Source organism: Mobula birostris, chromosome 22 (assembly GCF_030028105.1).
Source record: "Mobula birostris isolate sMobBir1 chromosome 22, sMobBir1.hap1, whole genome shotgun sequence".
Classification (NCBI taxonomy): Eukaryota; Metazoa; Chordata; class Chondrichthyes; order Myliobatiformes; family Myliobatidae; genus Mobula; species Mobula birostris.
The window spans coordinates 15,264,828-15,277,557 of NC_092391.1; the positions used below are offsets into that span (position 1 = coordinate 15,264,828).

Sequence of the window (12,730 nt, forward strand, 5' to 3'; positions counted from 1 at the left end):
TGATAGAGGGCGAGGTGTAGGGGGTAGCGCTAGGATAAGGGTTTAGTCATGTCTCCGGCTTCAATCTACACCCGTGTCAAATCAAAAACACAACAGGAAAACTACAAAATTTGCGCACAATACACTCACGTGGTATTTACAATATTATACAGAGAATTCGTCCATCATTGTAACTTACTTTTAAAATAAATAAATTGATCTATTTAAATGCTTAATAGCAACAAAAAAGATTTCAAATAGTGCAACATCACCAGTTACTATTCTCATACCATGAAGTTGATATCTGCTTTGTAAAAAACTATAAATTTTTAAAAAGAAAAATAATAAACTATAGATGTCAGGGATGAATTAAAACATTTTAAATTAAGACAATGTTTCCATCACAGTTAAAAACCTCTCACTTTTTACACAAAAAAGTTTGAAAATAAAGACCATAAATACAGTAGAATACAATCTTTCTTAAAAATTCTTTTCACGTTTTTTTTTAAATACTGGAGCTTTTTTTTTAAATTATTTTGATTTTTAGTTGTTGCTTCCACGAAAAGTCCAAGCGGGGTTCGAGCGGCTCATCGAGGCTGCGGCGGCCGAGGAAGGACGCCTGCAAGACCGGGAAGCGGCGGTGGTTGCTCGCCCCCCGCTGCCAGTCCGTGGATGAGCACTCGCGGGACGATGGGTCGCTGGATGACAGGGTGAGGAGCGGCGGGACCCCGATACATGTACATGGCAGTCGGGTCTAGGTTGGAAACGACGTTAGGGTGGTAGAAATAAGGTGATGGGAACATACGCTGCAGGGCTGAATAGTTTCCGGCCTCTGCCAAGAGTTCCAGCCCCACCGCTGTCTGTCTTTTCCATTTCGTCCTGTTGGGGAAGGGAACATAATTAAGTCTTCAAATGTAGATAAATCCGAGTTAAAATTATTCTAATCTTAACATTCAGAACGACAGCTAAAGTCTAGTTCAGAACCGGGCTCTAGATGGTTTCCAGTTCAATGAGAGGATTAGTCGGCCTCAACCTCAGCCGAACGAAACAATCTAGATGACAGGCTGGGTGAGGCTGGCTGAGAGAGAGCCAAGGCTCTGTTCCCGGCAGCAGACGGTGCTTCCGATGGTCTGGGAAACAGTTCAGAAGCTAAATGGTTAGCCTTATCTTTGAGCTTGTGTCGTGAGGCCGAGATGAGATTAGAATAAATATATATTAAAACATATTACGCAATGTGTGTGTGTGTGTGTGTGTGTTATTACTTAATAAAGATGTAGCTGGGTTTGACTCTAGGATCTCACACAGGTTGTCGGCGTCGTTATTATTTGGAGAACGTATGCTAAAATGTGACAATATTAACTGAGCTAAGCCCTACAAAACTTCCACTTTCTGATCCGGATCTGAGTGAGTCTGATCTCACTGCAGGAAGTGCGGAAGAGAAACGGATGAGATCACAATCTCCTTTCTGAACACCACACAGGTTTTTCCCAAGGCTTGTCTGTAGAAGTGGGGTGTTGGGGGAGAGGCAACTCTTCTTCCTGAGCGGTGCCTGTTTCTCTGAACTTCCACTGTTGTTTAAGTACTTTGTAAATTGTTTTCATTTTTTTTATTTCGCGTTCGGACGCTTTATTGATTGGATTTATTTATTGTTTGACTGAATTTCCATTACAGTCAGTGGGAAATGTTAATAAAATTGAAGGGGCGAATAACAGGAATGAAAGTGCTTCAAACGACTCAAAGACTGGGGTCCTTACTTAACCTGAACTTAATCATTGTGACTGAGTTTTATCACCCTTATGCAGAATAGTCATTACGTATTATGCCGCTCCAATCCTGGAATCTTTGCAAAAAGTTTCGTTTCCTGTTCTGAGATTTCTTGCATTATCCCCGACCTTCCCAATAAACCAAACCTGGCCCCAACTCGCCTTGATTTTGCTCAACGTGACAACGAGAAGCTGCATCCATTTCAAAACAAAACAACTTTGAGGGGAGGAATCTTTGAGACTATGTTTAAGGAAGGTGGGGGATAATTTTTGAGTTAGAATTTTGTCCTTGATTCCCTGTAATGGGCTGTCAGGTCCCACAAAAACAGGTTTGTTAATCACTGATTTTAAAGGCGGTGTGTCCCTCGAATGATTCTAAATCTGTCACTAACCGATCGATCGATATTTTTTTAAAAATATGTTCCACTTCTCGCCTTCTACAGATTGAGGACGCCTTAATGGAGGATACTGAATGTGTTAGGATATAGATCTCAGAGTGGGATCTCCGGTAGGTCCCTGTCAGTGAATGTCAGGCGCTGGCAGGTGATTGCGATAGAAGTTTAACTGAGCCTGTCTCCTCTCCCGCGGGTCAAGAAAAGGCATGGGCGAGCCCGTCTCTGTATCACCTGCAAGTATTAGGTTAGGATTGCGCGCCGGACCCTAAACTGGCCCGCGTTTACTGCCCGAAGGGAATCGCATCCAAATGGTTGCAATTACCGAACAAATTCTTGAAGAACGGGTGAAGAAAGTGCAGTGGGAAGTATTCAAAGTTACCACCAATATTACACAGGGGCGGAAAGGGAATTTGGGACTCTCTTTGTACCGAACAATATTTTTAAAAAGCCAAGTTTTCTTTCACTAAGTAAATCACGTTACTTGGGGAAGCAGATGAAAGCTGCCTTGAGTTATGTGAAATTACATATTGGCGATTCTTTCGCTAACCAATCTACTCGCCATAAAATTCGACGGTCTCCGCTAGAATTGTTGTAAAGGGCTGTTCATTCACAGATAAGGGAGGGGGGATTCCAAATGGGATTCGGGAGTTCGTACAAGAATAAATCTGTGCAATAATATAAAACTGACATTTTGCGTGGTACGTGTAATTCTCAGCCAAAGTTCCACAAACTTCTGGTTGGGGTGCGGGGAGAAAGTTTAGTGCATTTTGTTCCAGGGTACATGTCGATAAACTCTGGCTTTAACATGATTACAAATGTTCCCTTCAAATAATTGGTTTTAAACAAGCCGGGAAGAACAATCTAAATCATCGGTAAGGATGTACAATTCTTTGCTTTAATATATCATAGACAAATCTTAAAGTATGTGACGGTAGTTTGTACAAACCTTACGTGTATATGTGCGCATGCGTGGTATGTATGAACAGAATATACAGGTTAACGCATAAAACCACACACACACATTTACAAACATACACATTGTCATTCATCCTCCTATGCTTTTATTAATAACGCCAAAACTACAAATGTTTCAATGTTTTGTTTCTACTTTGGGATGTGGTTTCCCTCTCTTCCTTGACAGAGCGCACAGCCTCACAATAGAAGAGCGGCCTTTTAGGACAAACATGAGGAGGAATTTATTTAGCCAGAGGGTAGCGAATCTGTGGGATTCATTTCCACAGACGGATGTGGAGGCCAAGTCAATGGGTATATTTAGATTCTTGATTTGTAAGACGTCAGAGGTTACGGGGAGAAGGCAGGAGCATGGGGTTGAATCAGCCATGATGGAATGGCGGAGCGATGGATCGAATGGCCTGATTCTGCTCCCAAGTCTTATGGATTTATAGTCTATTTCTCAACTCCAGGTAGTTTGACATATGTAACTAGACGCCCCAGGCTGCTTAAAGACAATTGCTTTTCTTTCTGATACAGTACTGTGTTCTACTTTATCTGCAGACAGATTTCCTCAGCTCCTCCTTTGAGCCCAGATTGGAGGGTAGTTTCAGCGAGCTTTAGGAGTAATTGCAGCTCCCAGTGTGGACAACCCTCCTCCTCTCCCTCCCCCTCCTCTCCCGTCCCCCTCCTTCCCTCCACCCAAGCCGTGTCTGAATCCGTATGCGCGTTCTCCCCGAGACTGAACCAAAGTGATTTCTTAACGGAGGAGGCCAGTAAATGCTTAATAAGTCCTCAGCACCCAAAGTGGACGACAAGTTCATCTTGATAACTGTTGCTTTAATGTGGGCCCTCGTTCTAGGTTCTTGCTCCTACCCAGTAGAAAGGACGTGGGGGGCAGCGTGAGAGGTGGTCTCAATGACAGGTGGCTGCTTAATCCAAAAGTAAACTCGTGTGATTAAAAAAGCTGCTATTTCTAATTATTTTGTGAATAGTGTAGGTGCTAAAAGGACGATAGCAAATTGGATATTGCACCGTGTTGTACTTGACTCTCAGGCACTATTGTTTTATCCACAATGAAAACTTCTTTCTTATTTAAGATCCTTATTTCTAATTCCACAATTATATATTTTTTCTCAGTTAAAACTGGTATGGGCATAGCGAAGCACACTTCCTGAATTGCTGGGAACTTTTGGACTACTCTACTGGTGTAAAGCATTGTGGCTTTCTGAAGATTTACATAGATGTTGCTGTGTAGCCCTAATTGTTTGATGTTATTGTGTAGAGACTTTGGGATAATACAAGTTGTAGATACAGTATTACTATCGGGACAATGTATACTTTGTTCATGTTCCAAAATCTTTCAATTTCCTCTCTTAATTCAGCATATTTGTGGTGTTTTCACTTATTGATGTCTTTATGTTATGTGTGTTTGGAATGGCTATATCAATTAAGTAAATTGTTCTTTCTTGTTTATCCTGTAATATTATATCTGGATAGTTGTAATGGATTGTCCTATCTGTAATAACAGACCGGTAGTACTATAATTTGTGGGAGTCTGACTCTAAAACCGGATCAGGCTTGGATTTATAGTGAGGTGTGGTGCCTTTTATGAGTTTGTATTTTAAGGCAAAATTTTGGTGAACGATGTTTTCCACTTGATTGTGCCTGTGTATGTAATCAGATTGAGTTAAACTACTGCAGGATCCTGGAATGTGTTGGATTGTTTCTGGTTTCTCTTGGCATTTTCAGCATTTGTCGTCTTGAATTTGATTATTATTATTATTATTATTATTTGTACAGTTTGTTGTCTTTTGAACATTGGTTGTTTGTTCTTCTTCGTTGTGTGCGTGTTTCATCGATTCAATTGTGTTCGTTTGTATTTACCGCAAATACCCGCAGGAAAATGAATCTCGGGGTTGTCTATGGTGACATATATATGTACTTTAATAATAAATTTAGTTTGCATTTTGGTTCAGTTGGGGAAGATGATGCCTGAATGGGCAGGTCTCAGTCGGAAACGGGGCGATAAAAAAAGTTGCATTTAAAACAAATTTCAATGAAATCTCATATGTATTTGGATTGATTATGAATGCACACTTTTCGAAGGAATGGTTCTACCTAATGCTCCTTCTTCCAGATGTTGATAGCACTGCAACACTTCGCCTTTTGGGGCTGGTTAAATTGAGGGAATCATTCGTTTTGGAGGTTACCTCTCTCGGGTGCAGTTTTCGAGATACGCCGGATTGAGCCGATGTTCTTTGTTTTGATTTTAAAGCAGTATAGCATTTTTATCTGGATTATTTATTTAAATTTATTTTGGCAGATTCGTCCCCCGCGCGCTACCCCTGGGGTATCTGCAGCATTGCGCACATCTGCAATAGTGTTCAGGAGAAATGAGTGTGCGGCGCCTTCTGTCAACGCTCCCGCCTTTTTCAATAGTGTTACTCTACCTCGCGTTGTCTCGAGACTGAGCAATTTTGACCTTCTTGCTTGTTTGATACAGTTAAGAATTCTGACATTAAAAATTCTACCCATTAATGGAGGTATAGGGAGAACGTTCATCCTTTCAAGCTTACTGTTTCCTGCCGATTAGATTTTCTCATTTTTATTTTTTTAATCCGTTTCCTTTATCGTTGTTTATCAAGGGTCGCTCCGTCCAGCGCTGAACCGCCCCAGGCCATAGTGTCTAAAGGTCAGAGTTGTCCCTTGTGCTGGCGGAATTTGCCACCTGTGATTGTTTCCCATTTGCCACGTCCGGACACCCAAGAAGTGTTTCAGAATCAGGTCTATTTTCACTGTCGTATAACTTCCCCCTCCCACCACCAAATACAACAGGTAATATTATAGGACCCTCAGGCCTCACTTACCGCCCAATCTCCCCCTCTTCCCCCACCCCCACCACTTCCTCTCCCACCATGTCAATACTTCACCACTAAGCAGCCATCCCTTCGTCCCACTTGTTGAGATGCCGGGTGGGTTATTAGCGCTCTCCCATTGGAGCCGCTGTGATTCACAGTCGCCTGTTGAACTTCCTTGCTCGTTCTGACTTTCTTTGGTGGGGTGAGAGGTACACATCCCACTTAGAGATCGCATTTCTGTAACCTGCGTGCCTGCTCCCAGAATCTGCGAATGATTGAGAGCGGCGCTGGTCACCTTCCGTAAGACCATAAGACATAGGAACAGAATTAGGCCGTTTGGCCCATCGAGTTTGCTCTATCATTCGATCGTGGCTGATTTATTATCCCTCTCAACCCCATTCTCCAGGCTTCTCCCCATAACCTTAACACCCTTACCAATCAACAACATATCAACCTCCACTTTAAATGTACCCAATGCCTCGGCCTCCACAGACATCTGTGGCAAAGAATTCCACAGATTCACTACCCTCCGGCTAAAGAAATTCCTCCTTATCTGTTTCAAAGGGACGTGTTTCTGTTCTGAGGCTGTGCCCTCGGGTTCTGGAATCCCCCACTACGGGAAACATCCTCTCCACGTCCACTCTATTTATGCCTGTCAATATTCGATAGATTTCAATGAGATCACTCCCCCATTCTGCTAAACTCCAGCTGACAGGAACTGATTTTCACCTTCATACCAGCAGCATCTAAATCAAACGCCTACCTCCTCGGGTGTTCCTGTGCTCAGAGTGCGAGTTTATGGCCACCGCTCGGCGTGTTTATTTCTTATTACTAATTAGTTGCGGTTCTCTTGGTCTCACCTTCTGTTTTGGTACCAGGTTTTGACCTGGGTGTCTGTCAGGTTCAGCGAAGCCGCGAGCTCCATCCTGTCTTGCACACTGAGATATTTCTGCCGTTCGAAACTCCTCTCCAACTGGGCGAGTTGGTGATCGGTGAAGGCTGTGCGGGCCTTCCGGGGTTTCTTCAAGCGGACTGGCGGGCTCTCGCGGCTACTCGAGATCTCTCTCTCCGCCTCCTCTTTGACTGCACACGGGAAAATGGACGGAGGGTTACAGAGCGCTAATACTGCCAAGTAAACCAGCCGCTACCCCATGCCAGCAGCTCATCCCACTGCAAGCTCCCCGTTCGTAAACGGGGAACCCACTTAAGCGTTATTTCTCCACTGGATCTCAGCTCATACACACTCTGCACACACTGTTATGTTGTCAAACTTTGGATCGTCAAGCAATATAATAATAACTATCGATAGAAAGCCCGAGATTGTCGGCTTTCGCTTACAGTGATCGCATTTTCTTGGCTTCTTTGCATTCAAGGTGTGAGGGGTCGTCTGGTCTCACAGTGGCAATTGAACACCTCTACAAGACCGGAACCCTCTTCTATCCTCCTCCCCAAGCGGTTAAGGTGGGCTGGTTCCCATTATCCACAGCCTATATTCCAATTACTGAAGATTTCACGCCTCTGCTACTCTCTTGTCTGTCTGAGTGCAGTTTCTCCCCTCTCTATCTCTCCCCGTCTCTCTGTATCTCTCTGTCCCCGTCTCTCTCCCTCCCTCCCTCTCCCTCCTTCCCTCTCTCTCACTCTCTCTCTCTCTCTCTCCCTCCCTCTCGCCCTCTCCCTCCCTCCCTCCCTCCCTCCCTCAGAGCCTGTAATCCCTGTAAGGAAATATTTTTCTGTCAGTTATTATGAGGTGACACGTTAATTTTTTTAAAGGTAGTTTGAGTTTAAAGGAAGCAAGGGCCGCTGAACAACGGACCCGTGCAATTCAGGCGGTCTCAGTGATATTTTTCTCCCGAGTTAATAGCTGGTATCGTGCTGTGCCTGCAGGTATGATATAAAAGGCACGTCCAGTGAGTCTTTGTTTGCGTTAACCGAGTGGGGTTTGTTGTTAAGGGAGTAGGGACGAAAGAGCAGAAAGGAGAAAAGATACTCGGATCTAACAGCACGGGCCAGGAAAGAAATAATCCATTTAATTGAGTCACCAGGGAAGCTCCCGGAGCTGACTGAAATCAGCAAGCCGACCGATTAGAGGTCTTCGAACGACCCTTTACAGAAAAAATGATCCCAGGATTACCTCGCAAATTTACGGCGATCGCTTGAAGCTGACTGTGTCAATTAGGCACAGGAAACCGGGGGTTCCTGCACACGGCAGCTCCATTTAACTCGTGTTTTACAAATTATATCCCACCCCGCCCCTTCAGAAACGAACAAAGCCGATTAACGCCAGAATCCTTCGAAATAAAACTGATCACCGGATTGTTCCGCAAATTAAAGTGAAACCTTAATTGGGTGGGTTACTAAATACTATAATGTGATGTACAATATTTGCAGTCCACAGACTGCAAAATATTCCGCTTGAAGCCCAAACTACTTTCTAGCTAGGAGCGACTGGTAATATCTAAAGCTATTGTTTCTACTGCTTTTTGGCGCTTACAGTCTATTGCATTTAACAGGGCACAGTAAGACTTCTATCGCCCATGACCACGTAAACACAGCCAGATGCAAGGATCTATCGCCTTCAGCTCTCTGCCCTGCTGAACAATGTGTTGTTGACAGTCCACGCTGGAACAGTTCGAACAGCGAAAGTTTCATACTTTTTGGGCCGTGCACAGAAAGAGTCCACCGAATTCACGGTGTGCACGGAGCTCCAACAGAGGCGAGTGCACAGTAAAAGGACCCTTCCTCATCACCACCGCGACAGTGATTATCGGTCAACGTGTTCTTAGTAGGGTTAACGTGGCGGAGGGGAAAAAAAAAACACGGACAATGTACAGATGCAAGACCACCTCACAGTCACAAACATAGGGTTAAAGAAAGCAGCCTCTAAACTTCGTCACTCTTATTGGATTTCACTAAGGAAAACGGCCCGATTCTAAAACTTCCATTTACCGGATTATTTGCAATAATTTGGTTTAATGATAAAGCAGAGATAAATAAAACTTATATTGGCTGGTGAACAAGAAAATATGTTCAGATACCAATATATTCGTTGTCTTTATATTGTTACTAGAACTCCAAAAAATTCTAGATTTTATTCAATTAGTTCAAAACAAAATCAAGGGTCATTTTTGTGTGAAATGTGTCAGTTCACAAAGTGGTGCAAAATCGGCGAGCCTCCAGTAAAATTGTGACATTTTAACTTCAGATCAATCCCTCTTATCTAGAATCAGGCCGGGGGACCAATTCCACAATAAACATTTCGTGTCGGTATGAAGTATCTGGCAAGGTAAGTCAACTGGCTACGTTTATTTAAGAGTCCGAAGATTCTGTTTCAGAGCTTTCAGAGCACCTGGATTATCAGCAGCTTTTCGCTTTTTTAAGAAAAGATCATTTTAAAATATAAAATGAGAAAACAAAACAGGAAAATATACTATTTCAACCTACTCAAAGATTTAAATTGAAAATAAATATACATGTAATCCTCTCATCTCAAACATGGTGGGTTTTCAGAAAACTGAATCATTCCAGCACTGACAAATTAGTTCTGACGGTTGAGGGTGTCTGTCTGGTGCCAATGATCTCTGAATCCTATAATGTCTCCCAGATGCCAGTTTAATTTTCGAGCAGTATGTTTAATAAAGAGAAGAAACTTTAATCAAAAGTTTCGACTGAAGTTTCCTGACTTTAAGGGTCAACGCTTCTATGATAAAAAAAAGTCGGACCGGACAAGAAATTAAATCTGCCCGCTGCTGAAACCGAATTACAGCTCTCCGGGAACAACTAAATTTCCTCTGTTGTTGAAGTTGACGTTGGAAACTTTGCCGTTTCCTCGTCAATCTGTTACAACGAGTCCAGGTCCAGTCTAACTTCACTGGTCCAATGTGATTCTTTTGATTTATGTTAAGTTGTGCCATCCTTGACAGGCTATCGTTTAAGAATGACGTTCGTTTATTCATGCCTTTCAGCTGATTGAATGTTTCTGATGCTGTTTAAAGAATTGTGCGTAGGGAGCAGGTGAGTCTCTATCTTCCCTATTTTTTTAAGCTTGCTATCTGTACTTTTTATAACTCTCCCTCCCACACAGACATATCGTTATTTATTGATGGTGGGATTTCAGAAAACTCAGAATCATTCCAGCACTGATAAATAAGTTCTGACGGTTGAGAGTGTCTGTCTGGTTCCAATAATCTCTGAAGTCCTATAATGCCTCCTAGATACCAGTTTGTCTATGTATTCCTTCTGACGTTATTCCCATTTACCAATTTTGACCGTGTTTCACTTTCGGGTCATAAGATTTTAATAGGGAGAAATATAAGATTTTACTCGAAGTCGGCAAAACACAATATTCTCTCTTAACACCGTTTTTAATTTTTTTAATATCAATGTATTTTAGATAAGATTTAACTCCTTAGTTTCTTTCGTTTATAGCTCACTGAATCATGTTGTCTCTGCGCAAACGAAGAATTTCTGTTTTGACAAAACTTTATTTGATTGACATTCGATTTAGTTCAAAACAACTGGGAAATTTTCAATTAACAACGCTGCTAACTATACTTATTCAGGGACCTGCTTTAAATTTTCCTGTTCCATTAAAATCTGTCCGCTTTTTTTTTATATAACCCTGGAAAGGACGCTTTGATGAACAAGCATATATGCCCTCAAATGATCATATCATATTTAAATGCTATTTCCTGAAAGTAACAATTTAAATTTTAAGATAACCAATTCCAAATTATTTTTTTTAATTAAGCTATTATCTGAATTTGACACTCTACTTGTATTTTGGCAGACGGTCCATTTAGGAATATCTGCTTACTAAAGCAATCTGGAGGAGATTGTCAACTATTTTCCCGTATCCAACTGTTTGTAATTGTTCTTTTACAAAAGTAATTCGGATGTAGTCTCCCCCGATAGTGCGGACTCTCGGGGTCAGACGGCCTGTACAGAGCTCATCGGCGGATTGACTCTCCAAGACTGACTTCGACCTGAGAGTTTGAAGTTAGTGGTAGAATGGAAACAAAAGGTTTTAACACCGCCGATACCGAACTCGATGTGGCTTCAGTGTGAACGGCGGTTGATCGGCTTTGCCCTCACCCTAATAGCCACGAAAATCAAATTCTACCTTGCAACTGAGTAAAAAGACAAAATCGCATTTTAAACGCGGAAAGGTCCTGCCTGGGAAATTTTAAAAAAACAAAAGCAGTCAAAATGGACAATATCCAAACTCAGTCCGTTGCATTTGTCCAGAACGTGGTGGTTTTGAATTGATAGGTAAAAGCGATAGTCTCATTCTGAAGTTCCTCATATTCTGAGCTTTTAATGGCTATTTATTCTAGCGATGTCCCTACACATTACAAAAATCCTTTCCCCTCGAGTTTGAATTATTTGCTATTTATGAGACTAACCTGCTTTCCGCTTACCTTTGTATTCTGTGTCCGAGGAAGAATTCTCTCTTTTGTCCAGTTTGTCTCTGAATTCCTCCCCCTGTTTATGCGCCGTTTCCTGAGGAGACTGACCGCTGCTGGAATACGGGGCACAGGCCGCCAAAGGTTTGCACTCGCCCAGAATGTCTCTGATCAGGAAGGAGGAGGTGGCAGTTCTGGGCTGGGGAACGGCACACAGCTGCCCCGGATGCGGCTGAGACTCGAGCCCTCCAGCGGCGCCCGGCAGGGGCGGAGGCGTCTCGCCGCACTCGGTCCCGGGCGAGCAAGGAGAGTCCTGCTCGCTGCCCATGTCCGATACTGGGCTCAGACCTCCTTTCATCTCCGAGGGTGACCTGCAGTCGCCTATCAACGAATCTCCTTTGGCCAGGACCGGGCTGACTGGCCTGTGGGATAAAATCGAGTCAATCCCAAAGCTGGAGCCTTCCATGCCTCACTTTAAATGGTCATTTGGAACAAAGTTGCCTGAAACTAGGTGGTGAAATCCTTCCGCTTCCAAACAGCTACTCGGAGCAATGAAACCTTGACTGCAATTTCCAAAGGAAAGTTGGTGCAAAATCAGAACCTCTTTGTGGCTTGAAAATGTTTCTATATTCTAGTTCAGAGGACGTTTGGACGGGCAAATACGTTTCAGCACCGTGGACAGGGGCAGACCCGTTCCACGAAGGGCCGCTCTCCGCACACCGGATTTCCACCTTCCCGTGACACTTTTGGACTAAAATGTACTTCTGTCACTTTGCAAGGGATTTTTTCCTCTCTCTTTTTTTAATGCGTCTATAACACGTGCCTGAGCAAGGGCGCCTCTGATTGGGGCTTCTGCCTGACATCACAGTGACTACAGAGCAGACCCCTGTTAGTCGAAATGAGAGGAACGGTGAACGAATGACGCCCAGAAGAGCCTATATGCCGGAAGTTTCCGCATATTGTTCAGATAAAGTAATTATGGATGAAGGGGTGGTGAGGAGGAGTGGGTGGGTGCTACCTCTGCCTCAGGAAGGTTTTGTTTTCGTTCACCGCAGCTTCGCGGGGAGTATAATGAAGTTGCAGTGTGCGGATTGCGGCCATTGTACAGTCTGCCAATGGACTTCAAGGAGTTGGGTGTCCTAAAGTGATTTATCGATGAGTGAGTTCGGGATAAGTACTCAAACAATATCGTTGTAGGTGCTGGTAGCGGTTGGCATCAGGCAGCTTTCACGGGTGCAAAAAGAGAATATTGTGTTGTCATTAGGCACACACGTCCCCACTCTTTCCAAGCAATTCCAGCCGTCAATACAGTTTAAAAATTCGATACATTTAATAGCTTATTAAGTTTTTGTAATTATTCCTCCGTCTCGTTCAGGACA

General features: G+C 43.2%; 1 protein-coding gene across 1 annotated transcript; it reads right to left on the reverse strand.

Annotated features, from left to right (window-relative positions):
* Positions 1-566: 566 nt before the first annotated feature.
* barhl1a (BarH-like homeobox 1a) lies at positions 567-11,817 on the reverse strand. The gene is made up of 3 exons (XM_072239961.1): positions 11,367-11,817; positions 6,810-7,032; positions 567-858 (listed from the first exon to the last, which is right to left on the reverse strand). Exons 1-3 carry the CDS (start codon positions 11,815-11,817, stop codon positions 567-569), a joined length of 966 nt encoding a protein of 321 aa, XP_072096062.1.
* Positions 11,818-12,730: the final 913 nt, after the last annotated feature.

Excerpts from the sequence above, each read along its gene's own strand:
- barhl1a (XM_072239961.1), bottom strand. The coding sequence starts at position 11,817 with ATGGAAGGCTCCAGCTTTGGGATTGACTCGATTTTATCCCACAGGCCA. Across the intron at positions 7,033-11,366 it reads CTCGGACACAGAATACAAAG|TCAAAGAGGAGGCGGAGAGA; the intron begins GTAAGCGGAAAG and ends TCCCGTGTGCAG. Across the intron at positions 859-6,809 it reads ACCTGGTACCAAAACAGAAG|GACGAAATGGAAAAGACAGA; the intron begins GTGAGACCAAGA and ends CTTCCCCAACAG.